This window comes from Ambystoma mexicanum, chromosome 12 (assembly GCF_040938575.1).
Source record: "Ambystoma mexicanum isolate Mex_15411 chromosome 12, UKY_AmexF1_1, whole genome shotgun sequence".
NCBI classification, from domain to species: domain Eukaryota; kingdom Metazoa; phylum Chordata; class Amphibia; order Caudata; family Ambystomatidae; genus Ambystoma; species Ambystoma mexicanum.
The window spans coordinates 172,025,184-172,045,721 of record NC_090936.1 but is presented as its reverse complement, the minus strand read 5'-3'; the positions used below and the strand labels follow the sequence as shown (position 1 = coordinate 172,045,721).

Below are 20,538 nucleotides of genomic sequence, written 5' to 3'. Positions count from 1 at the left end.
ACCCTGTTTCCTGAGCCTCAGTCGGGACAAGAGGGAGGATGTCTTGAGGGCTCCTGCGGCAGTACTCTGGGAAGAACTTCGGCAGCTACGGGCTCTTCGATTCAGTGCCACTAAGCTGTTTCAGTGCCTCGCAAACAGCAGGGATGCAGAACAAACATCTCCGGTTGGACTTTCCTTGCCCCCTCGGCCCTGGACTCTGAGGGATGTCCTGCTTCTGGAGTGTTTAGCAGGCTCGTGGAGCTTTTGGCCGGATTCGTTTCGCGGATGACGTTTCACTCGGTTATGGACACTCGACCCCTGGCATTGGGCTTCTTCAAGACTGGAGAGGCACAGCAAGTTGGGGATTGCGCCAAACTGGAATTAGTCACGGGCTAGTTGGTCCCACTATCCCAAGGGGATAAGTCGTTCCATCCAGAGCATCTGTCGTTACAAAAAAGGTCAGCACAGCAGCAGGGCTTCACTAGGCAATTCAAGGTCCAGGAGGTTTCAGCTGGCTTTTCTTCACGGTTTCTTCTTCGGATGTTTCTTCCAGTGGTCGACTCTGCCTCTAATCCCAAAACCTTTGTCTTTTATTAGTTTCCCATTCATTCACAGCCTAGGCTGTTAAACAGCAGGGTGGCTGTCCTTTCCAGACAGCCAGTTGGCCAATCAGGACTGGTTTAGTGCAGGCATACCTAGAGACCAAGGATGGGAGTTTTGGGACCCTCCCTCACTTCTGCCCTTCCAGACACTCTGGAGCCAGGGGCGGGCTTCAGTGCCGAAGCCTGCCAAAGGCAAAACACACAATGGGCTCAAACATGCCTCAACGCACCGAGTAAAAGTCAAGAAAAACCTCACAAACAGAAAATGGCAAAACAAACACCGGGGCCATTTTGGGTGCTGTACTGTACTGTAGCTAAGGGTTTAGCCTGCGGTAAAAATGTTCCCTGGTAGTGCACAGTAAACCACTGCCACCAGCCATTTTAAAGTAGTGAGGGTCACAAAAAATGTTATATGAGAAAGTAGGATAAGGGTGTTCGAGGTAACCCCCAGCACTCCGCATAAGATGGTGTGCTGGACCTACAAAGTAAAGAGGTAAGATCAATGTCACCTTACTATTCTTGGGCACGGTAGTTCACCCAAGCAAAGGTAGTTCAACCTTGAGTAATCTAAGCGGTTTCTCAATGACACTGCACTGAGGTTGCTGTGTGTCACTATACAAAAAGCAAATGCCAAAAACAGAGAAAATCCTAATCAAGGGAAAACACATGAGTGAGAAAAAGGTCCCACTCACTCAAAAGGTAAAATGAAAGTCATAATCTCTAAGGTGGGAGGAAATGAACACAGAAATGAAAATTCTCCCGAACACATGCCGATCCTTGTACCCTCCCATGCGTCCCCCAGTTGGGGGTCGTATCGGCCTTTGCCCAGCAATGGCAGGAAATTTCAGACTGCTGGGTTCTGGATACAGTGTCCAAGTCTGAGTTCCTCGCAACACCTCGTCACCATCCACCACCCATCGGATGCATGTCCTCCACTCAACATAAAATCTCCAAGAAGGAGATCCAAATTTTAGTACAAAAAGGAGCCATCGAGCTGGTGTTTCAAAGAAAGGTATGACAATGTGCCCAGTGCTGGACCTGCACCCTGCACGCAGGTATGTCAAGCCTCACAAATTCAGTATGACAATGTTGCAGGAATTAATTCCACTATTAAAAACAAGGGATTGCATGGTGGTATTGCCTATGAAAGATGCATGCTTTTGTCCTCCTGGCTCTCTCTCCTTACCAACTGGTTGGGAACGCCTGCATTCGCTGGCGGCCCGGAAAAGCTGGCTGTAAAAAAGGTAGCTGTCACTTTGAGGGTTTTGGAAGAAGTAGGGCCTATGTCACGCTTGCACCGCTCCGTGTCCACACCTTACCACTACGTCACCAAAGTTCTACACCCAGTTCCTGTTTTTTCACCTACTGGGTGGGTCGGAATTTTTTCTGCACTGCGACTCCTTTTTCAGGGGTGTTACTTTTCTGCTGTCCATCAATTTTATCTTAGGAATTGGTTCTTTATTTTTCCAATTGCTGTGTCTCCCTCTATGCATGCCGTATGCAACTAGTTTCAAGCAGTGCATCCGATGCCGGAAGCATTTTTCTGCGGCCCATCTCAATCATGCCGGTGTCTGCTGTTTGGGTTTACATCACCCGGTGAGGTGAGTACCCGTGTCGTTTGCTGTGGGATTCACCCGAGGTCTCTGCAGACTCGTCTTCTCTCCATGTCCCAGCTGGGACCGGTACCGAAGACGACTGAAGACTTAGTTCGGAACAGGAGGAAGGCCGACATCGGTAAGAGTGGGGACTGTCCCTTCGGGTGAGGTGCTAGTTTTGGCACCGGCTGTCAGTACACAGGGAAAAACTGCCTCCTCAGTTCCGGAGTCTTCACAGGACCGTTCAGGGGGAAACCCCAGCCTATTCACCTGAAAGTACCTCTGGGTGGGAAAGCAGTAGTACCTCTTGGTGGGAAAGTGTTAGTACCTCCAGGTGGCAAAGGGTCTCAGAAGACCTACGCGGTACCGGAAGAGTTATTTACACCAGACAAAATAACGACAGTTCCAGGAAAACCCTTTATTGCCTAAGTAAGCTCAACAGGCAAGGGTACATGAAAGAGGCCAGCGCCTCGGGGGTTGATTCGGTCCACTCAGATTCCAAGGGACAGGACAAGTCCAAGTCGCCATCCGCATGTAAAACTTCAGCTACTTCGGTACCAAAAGAAATGGATTTACCCTCTAATACCGCTGGTGAGCTTTCAAGCTCCCCAGCACTGAGGAAATCACATAAGTCCTCTCACAAGCGGCATAAGCACTCTTTAAAGATCTAGTCTGGTACCATATTCTCCAAAAAAAGCACAAACAGAAGAAATCTCTTGTGGCTTCTGCCTCTGGCTCGGTACCAGAGAGTCGGAAGGATAATTCAACTCGAATTTCTGACTCTGAAGACTTTGATGCTTCAAAATATTTCAGGTTCCCCCGGAACAATTCAGCACTCCTGTGAGAGCTCAGCCTCCTCACATTTTGCCTCAGTTTTCTCCTCAAATCGAGGACTATTTGAGTCAACCTACTCGGGTAGCAACTCAACCTGGTCCACCGCTGGTTCTAACCAATATCCAGGTAACTAGACCTGTGGTTTTGAACATCTATAATCCTACCCAACCACCTAATAGGGCGCTGACTCTTCAACTTCTATCGGACTAGAAGATCCTTAACATAGCCCTTCACAAAAGGCGAATGATCTCACCAATACTGTGCTGGAAACAATGCTTTCTAAACCCTTCCTAGAAGTTCTGGCTCAACGCATCAAGGAGAAAATGTCACCTATGGTACCTCATGGATCGGTTCCCATCAATCCTTTTCCTTAGCCCATTACGGTACCTGTGGACAAGGAGGACTCTGCTCCTCCTCCCAAAAAACAGAACATTTCAAAGGCACTAAAAATACTTCCAAAGGATAAGCCTGAAACGGCTGGAGTTTTGGGGAAATTGCCTTGTCATCAGTCAAATATTCCACTTCCCATGTAATTGTCTGTTCTAGAACAAGCTTTAGCTCATTGAGGGAAAAGCCTCATTCCGATCCACACTTATCCAGGCCCTTCATCTCCAGCTTCAGTGCTAGACAAAAACGTAAAACACGGGAGACTCAAGGTAAGAACTCTTATACCATCTCTACCTTACAACTTAGGCAGGTCAACACGTCTACAGTTTTGGTGGGAATTAACATCCTTAATTGGGAGAATATTTAACACTTCACAGACAAGCTCCCCTCAGAAGGCTGTGAACACATTTTCCTTCTGGATTTCAGAGGGTAGAGAAGCTGCTATGCAACAGCTTCAAGTGGTCAAAGACCTCACTGACACAACAGCAAGAGCAGTCACTAGTGCAGTTTGAATGCGTAGGTATGCATATTTGTCAGCCTCTCCACTTCACCAAGATATCCAGGAAAAAGTGCTCGACCTTCCATTCAATGGCAAAACACTATTCGATCCATCCACATATGAGGTCCTACGGAAATGTAAGGCCTGTGTCAGGCAGCTAAAACCCTTAGCTCAATTTCAGTGAAACAGCCACCTCACCAATATTGTAAGTCTTTTAAACCACATCCACAAGGAAACAGTGGTTCTTCCACTTCTCCTCAGTCTTACAGATCTTCTAAAAAGAGAAGATATAGACTCAAATCTAAGTCGGGACCTCTGCATTCCTCAAATTCTGCTCAAGAGCAAAATAAGTTTATTTGACTTACTTCCAGGCATGTACATAACTTCCGCTCCAACTTTAAAGGAGCACACATCCTGGTAGCAGGAAGGCTTTCCAACTTCCTTTCTTTTTTGGAAAACCACTACTCAAAAGGAGTATGTTCCGAATATTCAGCATGGTTACCACCTTGCCCTTCTGGCTATTACACCTGCCTCTGCTCCAAAGCGCCAAAAATCATCCCCAGAGCTCCAGGAAGAGATCCAAATACTCTATCCCCTAGGAGCAATAGTTGGTTCCTCAAGAGGAAGTAGCTCAGGGATTTTACTTTCATTACTTCCTAATCCCAAAGAAAACAGGCGGGATCCGTCCAATCCTGTACCTTGCAGACCTACAACCAATTTCTGTCAATCGGAACCTTCCACATAACCATTTCTCAGATTCTGGTTTCTCTTCATCCAAACAATTGGATGGCATCTGTATATCTACAGGATGCTTATTTTCACATCCCATCTACAAACATAACCGTCAGTTCCTGAAATTCACAATAGGAAAGTCTCTTACCAGTTTACATGTCTTCCCTTCAGGCTAAATTCTGCTCCCAGGGTTTTCGCAAAAGTTCTGGCGTCAGTGGCAGCCTACCTTCAGTTAAGGACAGTCCATCTATACCCTTACCTAGACGACTGGCTTCTCAAGGCCCAGTCTCCAGAGGAATTGCATCAGAAGATGGAATTAACTTACCTTACTGTTTTCAACCTGGTGGTCTCCATAAATGTGTCTAAATACCAGCTCGATACCTCGCAAAGGATCCAATTCCTAGGAACAGTTATAGAGACTACTGTACACAAAGCCTTTCCACCCCTGGAACGGATGGAATCTATTCAACAAATCATTGTAAAGTTCAATACCCACCAGACTGTGACAGCTTGGTGGTTTCAAAGGCTCTTGTGCCTTATGGCCTCTTGCATAAACCTAGTTCCCTTTGCAAGGCTCCATATGAGAACGGTCCAGTGGCATCTTTCTCTCGGATTCCCAAGAAATGAAGATACTAATCCCAAAACAAGTTCAAGACTCTACTCTGGTGCAACTCCCCAGAGAACTTGTTAACAGGTTTTCCTTTTCAACCTCAGCCTCACCGAATAGTCATAACAGACTCTTCAGAGTAAGGCTGGGGAGCCCATTGTCCAAGTCTGAAAGCTCACGGTCTTTAGTCCTCTGAAGAATATGGCTCTAAGTTCCAGGGCATTTATGTGGTGCATCTTTTCCTGACTCTGAAATCATTTCTTCCCCCACTTGAAGGAAAGCTGATAAATTCTAACGGACAATACCACTACATTGTTTTATATCAACAAGCAGGGGGGTACTTGTTCGCTTCCCCTATGACTCCTAGCAGAGACAATTTGGTATTTGGCCATTCAAAATCAAATTTTCTTGTTGGCATCCCATCTAGAGGGAAAGAAGAATGTCCCAGCAGACAAACTAAGCTAGTTGCGGTCTGCTCCGCACAAGTGAGAGCTGAAACTGTTAGTAGCAAAGATATTTCAGAAGTTGGGCCATCCATCAGTAGACCTCTTTGCAAACCAGCACAATTCTCTGTCATCAGTTTGCATCAAGTCAAGGTCAGGGTCTTCAGTCCCTGGGAGATGCTCTGCGAACATTTTATGCGTTCTCGCCTGTCCCATTAATTCACAAAATATTACTCAAATTAAAAATGTCACGAATCTGACAATGATTCTAATAGCCCCGTTCTGGCCTCACCAGATCTGGTTTCCAGACCTTCCGGAGTTAGCAGGGACTTCCCTTTTAGATCTTCAATCATTGAGCGCTCTTGTTACTCAACAGAAAGGAAGGCGTGGTTCCTGAAAAACTAGCCTTTTCCCACTTAAATTTGTCTGAGCAAAACATAACCATCATTTCAGCTTCTAGAAAAGCTTTGAAGAAACAATATTGTAGCAAATGGTTACCTTTCTGTCACTGGGCCTTGATTCAAGACCTTACCCTCTAAAGGCCTCTAGTGATAATGTCATGTCCATGTCTTATCTAGTTTCCACTGGTGTCAAAGTAGACACGTGCAAACACTACTTTTCAGCTATTGGTGCTTACCTGACTAGAGAACACAAGGCTTTCTTTCCAATAAAGCCATTAAAAGGCACTTCGAGTGCCTTTTACGTTTACATCCCCATATTAGTGAACCTCCTCCTTAATGGGATCTCACTGTGGTATTATCCGTCCTAATGCAAAATCCAATTGAGCTTATGGCCTCATGTGATTTAGAATTAACTTGGAAAACGGCGTTCTTAGTAGCCATTACTTCGAGGATAGGATTGGAGAGCTCCAGGCTCTCCCCTCAAAGGAACCATATATAGTGTTCCATGAGGATAAAGTTGTCCTACGTACGGTCCCCTCCTTTCTACCCAAGGTGGTCTGACTTTCATTTAAACCAGGAAATCTGCCTTCCTGTTTTACTTCCTATACCGTTTATTGCATAACCTAGATCTTATAAGAGCTTTCAAATGCTACCAAACGCTTTAGAAAAGCAGACCAGCTCTTAGTTACTTACAGTGGTCCTTCTCCTGGCAATAAGGCAGCTAAAGCTTCCATCGCTAGATGGGTTGTCCCCTGTATCTTAAAGGCTTACGACATGAAAGGGCTCACGACTCTGCTTAGACTTAAGGCTCTTTCTACTAGAGCCAAGGATGCATAGGTTAGCCTTTACCAGTCATGTTCCCATTATAGACCTCTGTAAAGTGGCTATCTGGGCTACCCGGCTTGCCTTTTGCAAGCACTATGCTGTGGATAAATCTTCTAGAAATTATGCAAAATTCACCCAAGAGGTGCTTTGCAGCTAGTTTGCCTAAATCGTGTACATGCTGTCTCCTCCACCCTTAATTATTCTAAGGCTTTTTAGTCTGGTCCCAACCAGTTGGGAAGGAGAGGAGTACCATGACGGCAGAGAAATGAAACATTACCTGCATGGTGATTCAGGTTCTTAGTCCAGGCTCTCCCTCCATCACAACACCCACCCAGCCATTCCCTACATTGCGCATATAATTAAATTCTACCGCCATCGGCGGAATCACAGGAACTGGGCGTGGAACGTTGAAGTAGGGGTAAGGTGTGGGCCCGGCGCACTCCGGGACGCACGCATGACATAGACCCTACCCCTTCCAAAACTCTTAATGTGACAGCTATCTTTTGCAGCCAGCTTTTTTTTCTGGCCTGCCTGCAGATGCAGGCATTCCCAACCAATTGTGAATGAGCGAGAGCATGGACTAAGAGAACCTGTATCGCCATGAATGTAATTTTTCATTAATCATGGTTTCCAGCGCACGAAAAATACCTCTGATACAAATTGTGAGACAAGCACTGCTAATTCAAAGTGCTACCATTTGCCATTGCATCGGCCCCCGGGATTTTCACAAAACTGCACACTTGTGAAGACAGTCCATTCCAGTGTACCCTTACATAGACTGGCTAATTACTGGGGATTCTCCCCAGAGTTTCCTTCAAAAAGACTTGGCAAACAATCACACTGCTGTTCTAATTGGGCTTCTCCATAAACCGAAAGAAATCTGGCCAAGTGGCCAGCCAATTAAAGCAATTTCTAGGTGCACTTATCAACAGACATCGGGATAGTCTACCCCTCAGAGGAGATGATCGAAAACATGCTGTTTCAAACTCCTCAGTATGTAGTTTTGTCAGGTGACAGTATGAAAGGCAATGTACTTACTGGGAATCATGGCTTCCTGCAACTACCTAGTGCCTCACACCAGGCTGCGCGTGCATCCAATGCAAGAGTGGCCAGCGAAATAGTGGTGGCAAGCAAGCGGTTTGTGGGGTGATCTAGTGGTGGTTTTGCAACCTCTGGTACAATTGCTACTGTGGTGGAACAGTCTGCTAAAAGGACTACCTTTCCACACCAACGATTAAGGCCACTCTCAAAACAGACACATTTATGACTGGGTGGGGCACTCACTTCTTGCATCACACTGCTCATGGCCGGTGGACAAAGGCGCTAATCAGGAAACACATCAGTTTTATGCAACTACTAGCGATTCTCAAAGCTCTTCAAGCCTTCAAGACTCTGCTAGCGCACAAAACAGTCCTAGTCCTTGCAGACAGTACCACAGCTATGTTTTATGTAAACAAACTGGGGTACACATTCTCTAGAGCTGTTCTAACTAGCCCAGAACATCTGGCGGTGGGCACTGCATCACAACATACTCCTAGTGGTACAACAAGTTCCAGTGGAACTCCATTCTCTGGCATATGTACTAAGCATGAGTATGGTGCTGCACCTAGAGCACAAATGGCAATTTAACACTGGTGTGCTAAACGACGTCTTCTCATTTTGGGTTTTTCCCAGAGATGGACCTTTTCGCAACACTGTAAAACGTGCAATGCCAAGATTACGCGTCCAGGTTTCCCTAAAAAGGATCCAAGGGAAACGCACTTCTGATGAACTTGCCAGGAAAATGTGCTTACAAAGGTGCATGGAACTACTCAAGCAGGCACGCAAGCCTAACACAATGCACTGCTATTTTAACAAATGGGAAGGTTTTGTGTTATGGTGCGGAACACGGTCTCTCAATCCAACCGACCGTTCTCCAACCAATATGGTCAACTATCTGCTCTACTTGACTCAGGATTATTCTTGAACTCGCTCAAAATACACCTAGTGGCTCTCTGCTTACAGCACGTCTCGGATCAAGATTTCATGCTGGAATGTGCCCATAGTTAAAGCTTTCATGGAGGGTGTCAAAAAGCTGTACCCTCCCATCTCCTATTCCTACTCCCTGCTGGGACCTCAATGTTGTACTGACAAGGCTCACGGGGACCCCCTTTGGGCCTATGCACAAGACCAGCCTTAAACATCTGACATACAAGACAGCCTTCCTCATAGCCGTTATCTCAGACGTGTTAGCAAACTACAAGCTCTGTCGGTACTGAGAACCTTTCGAAGTTATACACCAAGACAAGGTGGTGCTATGCACATGTTAGGGAGAATTCTCATAAATGTGTTAATTCCCTTCACCTAAGAGACCCCCAGCAACTTTGCTGGATTTTGAAGACTTGGTTTTTTTTACATGGAGAGAGTGTGAGCCTTTTTTCCCCACTTTCATGTATTTTGATGTTTTACTCTTGTGTTCTTTGGTTATGGAGTTTTAAATAACTCCATAGACATATTTTTTGTGTGTCAAACAGCACCTTCAGTGCAGTGGCACAGGGAAGCCTTTCAGGCTGGCCAGAGGTTTAAATACCTTCTCTGGGATAAACTGTTTCCCAGACAATGCAAAGTTAAATTGACTTTACTAGTTGGTTTATTTAATATGGCGCAAACCAATAACCCTCAGGTAGCTGGACGCAAGCATTACAAGGAAACTTAAGAGGCTTAGTTACAGAGGTAGGTGGTACATACATAGGGTGATAAACAAGGTTATAGACAATGATAGCATCAATACTGGCACACATTTACAGTGACAGAAGGTCCCAATGGATAGACCCAGGATACAGACAAGTGATAACAAAGAACATATACTGTTGACATAGTCAAGCAAAGCATTCCTTTAGGACAACAGTCAAGGGTAGGGAGAGCGAGGATCAGTTAGGAAGACAGGAAGTCAGGTTAGATCTCATTAGTCCGTAGCCAGGTGAGGACATTCCATCTAAATCTAGAGTAAGGTTGGTCTGTTCTAAGCTCTAGGGGAGTCCATTCCAAGATTGGGCGGCTATAAACGGGAAACTAGATCCGCCGGCTGTGATCCGTTTGTATCTAGGGACCTCTATGGTCTAGGCGTAGGACAATCTCGTAGGTCGGTCAGTAGTTCTCTTAGTTATTCTTTCTACGAGGTATTGTGGCACTATGTTAAGGCATTTGGACGTGAGAGAGAGTGTTTTAAGGGAAATCATGTCCTTCATCTTGAGCCAGTGGGTATCTCTTCTAAATACAGAGATATGCTCTCTGTTCGAGATATTTAGGGCTGCTCTAAGGGTGTTGTTTTGGAGTCTTTGCAATTTATCAATAATGTACTTATAAGATCCCGCGTCTTTTTAAATTCCTAGACCCAGCACACACTATCTTACAATAGAGTGCTGGAGGGGTTACTTAGTATCTACTGTGTCTAGAAACTCATGTAGCAGTCAAATGCTACCCTTTCCTATCGAAATGGCTGGTGGCAGTGGTTTACAACAAACTACAATTTTTCCCGACCGTGAACACGGGTAGCTAAAATCACGGGAGCCATGTTTTTCAAGATGGCGCCTGAGTCCCCTTTGTTTAAACGGGTCGCAGCCTTCTTTTTTAGCCATTTCTTTTCGGAAAGGTCCTTCTAGAGTTTTGTGCGCACCAAACTAGGTCTGGTCCCTTTGTTTCTATGCCTTTGGCGGGCTTCAGGACTGAAGACCGCCTCTGGCGCCAGAGTGTCTGGGGTGGGCAGGAAGTGAGGGAGGTACCCGAAACGCCATGTGCTTCGTCTCCTAGGAGACCCAAATGCACTCTGTCATGATTGGGTGGCTGACTGTCCGGCAAGGACAGCCATCCTGCTGGGTGAGTGGCAGCTAGGCTGGAATGAATAGGAGAAAACTGTTTAAAAGGTGAGTCTCTTGGACTGGAAAGTAGAGTTGACCACTGGAACGGAAGATGACCTGGAAGATGATGGCTGCTGCAACTACTGGACCGTTGGTTTGCCCTGTTGGAGCCCTGCTGCAGGTCTGAATCGCCAAAAGTCTTCAGCTGCATCTTTTTCTTCAATATAAGGTACTGTGAAAACCTGACCGAGCGAACTTATCTCTCACTGTGAAAGTTAGTGGAACTTTGGCAACTTGCAGGCCTAGTCCGCTTGTGACACGACATACAAACCTTTCTTCTGTGAACTACTTCTAAGAACCGTGGCAAAGACTTTTCCGTTTTAAATACCAGAACCGTTTTTACTTGTACAAGATAATAGCCCATTGAATCAACTCCTCTGGTGAACTCCAACTATTTGCACTGTTTTAAAGTAACTGTGTAATATTCGTTTTTATCAACTTTTTGCTCCTACTTCAATGCTATTTGACTTAGACTTCAAAGGTGCTCCATTGCTTAGTAATCAGTATTGTAGTATATATTTTTTATTTTTTGCCTCATTTAGTGAATGCATTTTAAATGATTGTGTAATAAATTAATAATTGGTTTACCAAGAAACCTTGAGTATGTGTCTATCGGAATACTTGCTATTGTAAACCTTTGTGTAACACCCTTGCAAGCTCACATTCCCTCTTGAGATAAGCCTGGATGCTCAGCTCGCTACCAAAAACTGTGTGGTACAGACTTATACCAAAGGTTGGTTTTGCTTACACCTTTGTGTGTAGCGGTCCCAGATCATACTGCATACAAACTTTGCCTAACAGCACACATCCTCGCTTCTCACCCAAATTCATATCAAAATTCCATGTCAGTCAATCTATAGAGCTTCCTGCCTTTTTTTCAAAACCCAACAAACCTAGCAGAAAGAAGTCTACATACACTGGCTGTACGCAGAGCTGTCATGTTCTACCTAAGACAATCGATCAGGAAGCTAGATTGGTTCTTTGTATTAGTACTCACTGGAAGAGAAGGGGGAGGACCCTATCTCTAAAGCAGCAATTTCTAAATGGATTGTTAACTGCATCCAACTGTTACTCTTGCCAAGAGAACATTGCCCTTTAAGCCCAGCACACTCCACTGGAGGCACTGGGGCAACTTTAGCCTTTGTAGCAAACGTGCCTCTAGATGCCATTTGCAAGGCTGTCACTTGGAGTTCAGTACACGCTTTCACCCAACATTACTGTCTGGACACACATTCTAGTGGTGATAAACAGGTGGGACAAGCGATGCTGAATCCTCTTTGCAGCGCTACCTTCTAGTAACCCAACACCTACTGCTAGCTAATTTATGCAAATCATGTGATGCTGAGCAGATACACAAGCCTCAGGATACATTACTCACCGTAATCATATTTCTGATGCTTATATCTGCTTATGGTCACATGTGCCCACCCTTCCTCCCCTCTTGGCGTAGAAGGTGCTTGAGGAACGAAGCATAGATCTTTCACACTTCATGGTCTCTTCCTACACTTCACGCTTAAAACGTACTCTCTCGTCAGAAACAAATAATCAGAGGGACCTAGATACGCGAGGCATGGGTACAGGGTGCGTCACACTAGGGATATTAGTTGCACCCTGTCAGCGTCCCTTTTTGAACTTCGAAAAACATCAAGTGTAATACTCTGCAGCTTCCACTAGATGTCGGCCTATGCAAAGCATGTGAATGATAAAAGAATCAAATATGATTACGGTGAGTAATGTATCACATCACACTCACTAGTTATCTTCAGGTCGTTTTTTGCTGCACAGTTTGCTCTGGATCGGTTCTTCGTGTGAACAGTTGTTTTTCCTTCTCCTCGACTCATAAAATGGGCTATAAAAGGTATGCCGAGTGTGGTCGTAGATGTCTATTACTGACCCACAAGATAGACTGAAGTGTCCAGAAATGTTTCTGCTTGCGCGCCCTTGAACCCAGGCCCTAATCAGTTGACCCCCTTGAAGACTCGAGCTATGGCAAGGCCTAAACCCTTATCCTTGGCCTACCTCGCAGAGTCTCACATCAGGTAGAAGCAGTCTGTCATCGACGGAACCCTCGAAGGCTTACCAGCCTCAGCCAAGAAAATACTTAAGTCACAGGACTTCATACGCCAGAGGCCTCAGGCTCGCAGAAGAAAAGGATTCGAACATACAATTCATAGAACGGCAGTCAGTTTTCTGGGCTATCTAGTCTTTTCAGCCTCTGCTCCAGGGCAAGGTGATATGGGTCTTCACGGACAACACCACCACCATGTTTTACAACCAGAAGCGGGGTGGGACGTGCTTACCCGTTTTCTCTCGGGAGGCACTGAATCTATGGAAGTGGGCTATTGCTCAGTGGATGTTTTTCATCCTATTTCACCTGGCAGAACACTATCGCAGACACTCTTAGCAGGGAGCTACTTTTTCGCCACAAATGGGAGCGCCAGAAAGCACTTGTCTCATTAATGAGTGAGGTCTCCCTAAAATCGGTATCTTTGCGACGGCGACCAACGCAAAGTGTGAGACGATTGCCAGCAGGTATCCTCAGGCATGGAATCTAGGGGATGTCTTATTTAATTGCGAGGGCCGCTTTCTGGTACGCATTCCCGCGGATCCCTCTGTTGCTTCTAGTGATCAAATACTTTCTGGTAAGGAAAGAGTCAGGAGGGTGGTGACCTATCCTAGACTTGGGACGCCTAAACAAGGTCCTGAAATCTCAAAAGTTCAGGGTGGTCACATTGCAGCACGTGCTTGACCTGGAGGATGCATACTGCCACATCCCCATTCATAGCAAACACTGGTAGTTCCTGCTTTTTGTCATCCAGGAGTTGGATTGCCAATTCAAGGCCCTTCCCTTTAGCCCAAAATCGGCTCCGAGGGTATTCACCAAATGCTTGGCCCCGGTGGCTGCGCTTCTACGCTGCAAGGGAATCCACGTCTTCCCTTACCTGAAGGTTTGGTTCATCCGGTCCCGCTCCCACGCACTGGCAACCCCAGCAGAGACCATCCAACTTTGGATAGTTGGAGAATCCTAGTTAAGTCCGAAGTCTTGCATAGTGCCATCTCGGAACGCTCTGTTCCTGGGTGCCTGGCTCAACGCTATCTCGTATCTGGCAACTCCCTCAGAAGACCGGGTCCAAGCCATCCTGGGCGACGTCCCAGCGGCTCTCGACAGCGTTAGTCACAACAGTCTGGTCCATCAAATCCCTGCTGGGCATGATGTTCTCTTGCATCCCTCTGATTCCCTTTTGCAGACTCCAAATGTGGCCCCTCCAAGTATTCGTGGACGCGTGGTAGCAAGTTCTGGGTGCACGGACTGACCCAAGCGCCCGCAATCTGGCACTCCGTCAAGCTCTTGTATGGTGGTTGGTTTGGCCACACTTCACTCAAGGAGCTCCCTTCCCGATCCCTCCGTAACAGGCTACAGCCACTGACGTCTCTGGCAGGTTGGGGAGCCCACACAGGACATTCTCACGCTAGGGGCCTCTGGCTCCCAGAGGAAAAGGGGTTGCACATAAACATCATGGAGCTACAGGCTGTCTTCTGGGTGCTCAAGTCGTTCCAACCTCAGCTACGGGGGAAAAGTGGTGCCCATCTTCACGAACACCACATGTTTTTCATCCGGAAACTGGGCTGGACGTTCTCCTCCCCCTCCCCCGCTACTCTCTCCCTGGAAGCCCATTCTGCTTGCCCATTCTTCAAGGCATGTTCCTCATCCCTTTTTAACCGGGCAGGCATAAAGAAAAACATTGTGGACCCTTTCCGTATGGAACTGCCTTCCTGCCACGAATGGGAGCTTCAGCAAGTGTCTCACCTCTTCAGCGAGTGGTCTCTTCTTTAAATCAACCTCTTTGACGGCTGCCAATTCCAGGTATCAGATGTTTACCGGCAGATTTCTACAGCTCAGGAGTCTATGGGATGCCTTCTTATTCCCCTGGTTGCGGGCTCTTCCTGTACGCCCCCCCCCCAAATCCCACCCAACTGCTGATTCTGCTACTGCTGCGTGTGATGCACACTAAGACGTGGCCAAGGCAGATCAGGCACTCTGACCTTCTCCATCTGTTGATGATTCTGGCCATCCAACTGCCCCCACTCCCTGACCTCTCCAGAGAAGGATTGATCCTGCACCACAAACCGGCGTCACTGAGCCTCATGGCTTGGCTCCTGCAGCCCTAGAATTCAGGAACTATTCACTGCCGTTAGAATGCAAGAAGATCCTGGCCAACGCCAGGCTTCCCTCTACATTGACTTTCTACAGGCACAAGTGGAAGAGCTTCACAGTGTGGAGCCGGTCAAGGAAGATCACGCCGCTGCGTGTAGCTGCTTCGCAACGCCTCTTGGACTTGTGCTTGCTGGCCAAAGTCGACCTTGCTTATGCATTCATCTAGCGGCCATATCCCGGTACACGCGTGCTCTGGGCAAGCTCTCCCTGTGGTTGCACAGGCTTGTTAAGTAATTAGTTAAGGGTGCAAAAAAGGTAGCAAGCGCCTCTCTAGAGAACATGGCATGATAACCTGTTCTGTTTTTTTTCTCCCACATTTGAGAGTCTGCAGCCATTGCTTTTTGCTCACTGTACTTTTCACAAAGGCGGAATATCCATTTGCATATTTGTCCCGCCCACTAACGGAGGGGAGCTCGGGGCCAACGTGCTCGCCTTGGAAGCAAGCTGACAGTGAGCACCACAGGTTCGGTCCCTGGGTATTAAGCGCGCGTTATAAATAACCTATCATAATTTTAATGATCGTCCAGCACCGAAATGTCAGGCAAACCTCCTTTGAGCAAGAGTACCAACAGCACCCCCATACACTGGCTAGTGCTAGAGATTCGATGTGTGCCCAGCTAGACGGAAATCTTTTGTAGGTTGTCTCTGTATACTAATGGCAGAGATTTTCAGGTAGGTCGGGGGTTTGTGTGAACGGCCATGCACGCTGCTAGCCATAGCTGCTTTCTAGAGTGCATGGATGGGTGGCAGTGCCTGCGGCCTGTGTCCTCGGACGTGGTACGAGGTGTACAAGACTTAAACTTCATCTGCAATGTTGTTTTTTTAGGTCCAATGCGATTGGCTGATCATGCCAGTTGTGGTCTCCTTATATTGAGTCTGAGCAGGGGAGAGGCACCTGGAAGGGCGGGGGAGTGATGTAGGATCATCTGTGGGTGAGGGGGGTGAAATTTGTCACGGTGTGCTGCTGCGAATGCTGCCGGCTTCCATGGAGGTTTGGGTGGATATGTGTTGAGTTTGGGGCCAGTGTTTGTGTGCATATCAAGAGTATAGATTTCGAGAGGGTTTCAAGAGGAGGAAGGAAACGGACAGGTTTTGAGGGCGTTTCTGAATGCCAAGTGATTGTTGACGTTGCAGATGTGCAGGGGCACAGTTCCAGATCTTAGTTATAGTGTGGGACAACTAGGAGAGATGCTGTGCCAGATTTGAGTGTTATTGAGGGGTGGTAGCAAGTGACTGCCTTGGAGGAATTCCGGACAGGTATGGAGGGATGCACATGCTTTTAAATGTGGAGCATTGATCAATAGGGAGCCAATGGAGGGATTAGTGTAGGGCTGATGTGTTCTCTGGGAGGGAGGCTAATAATAGCTAATGAGTAGGCGGGCCGCAGCATTTTGGATTCTTTGCAGTTTCCTTAGTTGAAACGCTGGTGCACCTAGATAAAGGCAGTTTGCATAGTCTAGGCGGGAGAGGATGATCGAGATGATGGCAGAGAAACGATGGGGTGAGGTATGGAAAGATAGCCTCAGGATACGTAGATGGAAGAAACATGTTCTGGATACAGAGTTGATGTGTTGGGAGAGGGATACATCTGTGTCCAGTGTGCATACAAGATTTTTCACTAAGGTAGCGATTGCTGGGGGAGTTGGAGGGAGGATCGGGGGGTGGGGAGGGTGTTACTGGAAGGGGTGGGGGGAGGATTGAGGCCAGGGGATAGGTTTGGTAAGGATCACAGTTTTCCTGCACACTAGGATTTCAGTGTTCCCAAGATTGAGGATGAGGTCGCTGGTAGTCATCCAGTAGTCTGTATCCAAGAGTCATGATGACAGATATGGACGGTTGGAGCCTTGCGATTTTTGGATTTTAAGGATGATCTGGGTGTCTTCTGCGTAGTGAGATTGTGGGAACAGATGAGTGCGGTGAGTGGGTTCAGATAGATATAGGAGAGGAGATGTGCAGAAACATGCTGCTTAAAATGTTGCATCTCTTGCATGTGTGAACTTCAGTAGCAGTGATGTCATTGATGTTAATGTGCTTAGGGTCTGCGGAATGGGGGCATTGGTTAAAGTGGCATAGCTTGCAACACCTGCTGAATTCAGGTGTTTTGTTGTATTTAATCTGTACCTTAAGGTCACTTGAACTACGTTTTTATTTCTAATGAATTTTAAGGTTTTTGTTGCACTGAACCTATTTACCTTAGCTAAAAAAATATTTCACTGAATATATTTGTGTATAGAAGTATGTTTTGTAAAAGTAGATGTGAGCATTGGCACAACTCCATTAATCTGGGAATTTGTAGGCCAATTGCTGCCCTATGCTAATGTCGTGCAAGTACTCTAAGTGGTAAGACAGATGTGAGATGGTTAGTGAGTTTCGTAGAGGCAATTGGGATTAGCAAAGGCTGACATTTTCTGTTCCAGCTGTATGCATTACTCTAATGTGGTTATATTGTTTTGTGCAGGCTTCCAAGCCTAAAATGTCACCAAAGTCGGAAAAAGAAAATGACCCTATGAGAACCCCAGAAGCGTTGCCAGAAGATAAAAAGATTGAATATCGTCTACTAAAAGAAGAGATTGCCAGGTACACTTTAATACTTTTAAATTTTTAGGCGGTAAGACTGTGACGGCAATCAAGTGTCTGTTTTGTCTTGGCTTTTTTGTTTTGTATTCATTTATTGGGTATTTATAATGCTTCTATACAGTGTTTCGAGGTGCAGCAAGTAAGGGGGGCTGGGAGGTTGGTATGACGAGAATAAAAAAACTGTCCTACTAGACCCTGTCACATTTTGATCGTGCAGGTGAAGTAACAAGAAGTGCAAGAGAGGGGTCGGGGGGAGGAGGGGGGGGCTGGGGGAATGCTGTTCAGGGCGAAAGGACCTGTGAGAAAGCAAGTGTCTGGGGAGGCCAGTTGGAGAGAGGCAGGGGAAAGCGGAGACTGCAGGGGAAAGGGGCCCATGAGCTAAGCGCGAGGTAAGGGGCTGGAAGTGCTCAAGGGAGGCAGGCTCGGCAGGTTAGTTCAAGAGTGGGCCCGGAAGGGTAAGTGCAGGTTGAGGGAAGGGGACAGGAGTCAGGGGAGACAAAGTGCAGAGGTAGACTCGATGAAGAGGGTCTGGCGCCCTGTAAGAATCTGAAGGAACCAGGCAGACAGTCAAGAGGCAGATGGGGACATTAGCAGGGGGAGCAGGCAGGAGGGAGAGAAAAGGAAGGTCTTGAGAAGCTTACAGAACGCAACCTCCACTCTCTGCTTGGAAAAGCATCTGATCTGCAGAGAGTTGCAATTAGAAGACCTGAGGGCTCTAGGAGGAAGATATTTAGGGAGAGAGAGTTGGATGTAGCGGTGTCCCAGGCCCCAGAAAGCCTTGTGGATGATGCAGAGGGTCTTGAACTTGATCCTCGCAACAACTGGGCACCAATGAAGAGTTTAGGGCTGGAGAGATGCTGTCCCTGGGATTGAGGCCAAGGTGAAGTCTTGCAGTCCTATTCTGGATTAGTTGAAGGGGCGAAGAGAGGAGTTGGGCAGATTGAAGAAGTGGCTGTTGCAGCAGTTCACCCTTGAGAGGACCAGAGCTCTGGAGACAATGAGTTTCAATGGATCTGCTGTTCAGAAACTTTTCGATTGGGGGGGCATAGGGGACCTCGACTCGGCTGTCGATCTGCCTTGCTCTGTGCTCGATCGTCGGCTCTGGAAGTGACGTCCGGCGTCGTATATAACGCGTCATTACTTTTTCTGTGCACTTACACACTGTATCGGGAACATGACTCTAGTTTACTCAATGTTTTTCTTCACAAATTAATTTTTGGTATAATCCCTGACGCAATTTCCACTCAACGGGTCTCGGGCTTTAAATGCTGCATTGATTGCAAGGCTAAAATGTCAGTAGCCAACCCCCATGATGTATTTGTGGTGTTTGGGTTCGGCACACAACATGGAGGCCTGCGCCCCGTGCTCGAAAAATGCAACTGAATTCTCTGCATGAGAGAGCCGGCAAACTGGATTTGGCTGACCACCCTTTAAATTGCCAGCTGGTCTCATCGGTCTTCCGAACCCAAGGAGCCCACCCCCAAGAAGGGCAAAGACAGACATCGGAAGAAAACAAACAGTCCCGCTCTAGGAGCCATTCCTCTAAGTCTCCCTCACGGAAAAAGCAACGCCACCATCTGTGGGAATCAAGCTAGTCTTCAGAACGAGGTAAGCCCTGGAAGGGACCCACCACTCGCAACAACTGGTAACGTTTTAAACAAGAAATGCTTTCCATGTTTAAGCATGCAGATGTCGGTGCGGTTCTCCCTCCCGACCAGCAGGCCTTAGCAGCAAAAGCGGCGCTCGGCAACCCAAACCCAACGCTAGCCACCAAATTGACGCCAAAACCTTCGGGCTCGACAAAATGTGGGGAAAAACGCCTTCAGAAAGCCATCTAAAGGCTGCTTACCACAACAACCTTCGTCAATCAGAGCAGTTGGTGCCAAAAACAATGCCATAGTCTACACAGGCTGCACTGCTGGCGTTCAAGCACGTGCAGCCGGCGTCTAAAGCCATTGCTTCGCGGACAGACCGTCGACTACCGACGACAATTCTTCTACGTCAGTCCCCTTTCCTCCATACTGTATGGCCGTCTCTCGCTAGGGATGGGAAACTGAACCTTTTTCACCAGAAGAAAATAGTTTCCATCTTTAAATTTAGATGTATGCGGCGGTGCGGCCCTGGGAGCATGCACTCCCCTGACTCCACCCACCGGTGCCACTCCCCAGTCCTCTTTTCCGCGTTGACGGGAACAGGCCACTTCAACAGTGCCCCTGGGTTGGGCTCCAGCCTTGTAATTCCACGCGCTCTTTCCCGTAAACATTCAATCTATCTTCTATCTGTTTTCTCCTAGATAGTTAGAGAAGACTCTTCCCCTGGTGCCAAGCTCCTCCCCGCTTCATGTCAACGACGGCGGGCTTTAGCCGGTGTCCAGCATGCGAGGATTCCTTCCCCACATCAGATCCCCACGCGCTCTGCCTCTGGTGCGTTCACCACGGCTGGGACGGCTGTACTGAGTGCGATGCCTTGACCCCGCGAGCTCTCAGGAATCGCTTTGCCACGTGGAGGGAGCTTTTTGAGATTGCTTCCAGAGGACCTCAAGACTTTTACGTGAGGAGGAAGACCAGGCCCAAGGTTGGTGCTGAGGCTCCCAGAGCTACTGGCCAACCGGCTCGGTTCCACCGCTGAGGGGCCGCAATGCTCTTGTATTGGGCACATCCCTAAGGGGCTTTGAGGGGCTTTACTCTACTACCGGGTTCACACCCGTGGGGGTGGGGAGGTGGGGCGCCTGCCTTCAAGCTGCAGTACCGGCATTCTGGCCGAGGGCACTCCGCCTCCTAGGTTTGTATACTGCGCCCGGCTCTTAAAGCACCACGCAGCAGGCATGTGGCGCGGGGCACAACAAAATGGCCACCAGGCCAGACAATATGGCGGCTTGCCTGGAGCCGGTGCCTTCTTCTGAAGAGTATGTATGAGAATGCACGTCTACATGGGGCTTGGACCAC

At 47.5% G+C, this 20,538-nt stretch overlaps 1 protein-coding gene across 1 annotated transcript in view; it reads left to right on the top strand.

The window, feature by feature from the left end:
- Positions 1-20,538, top strand: part of ZFC3H1 (zinc finger C3H1-type containing) — a 1,590,362-nt gene that overhangs the window by 391,754 nt on the left and 1,178,070 nt on the right. The window contains exon 11 of the mRNA XM_069628251.1: positions 17,475-17,593. Within this exon, the coding sequence (XP_069484352.1) occupies positions 17,475-17,593 (119 nt within the window). The remainder of the gene's footprint in view (positions 1-17,474; positions 17,594-20,538) is intronic.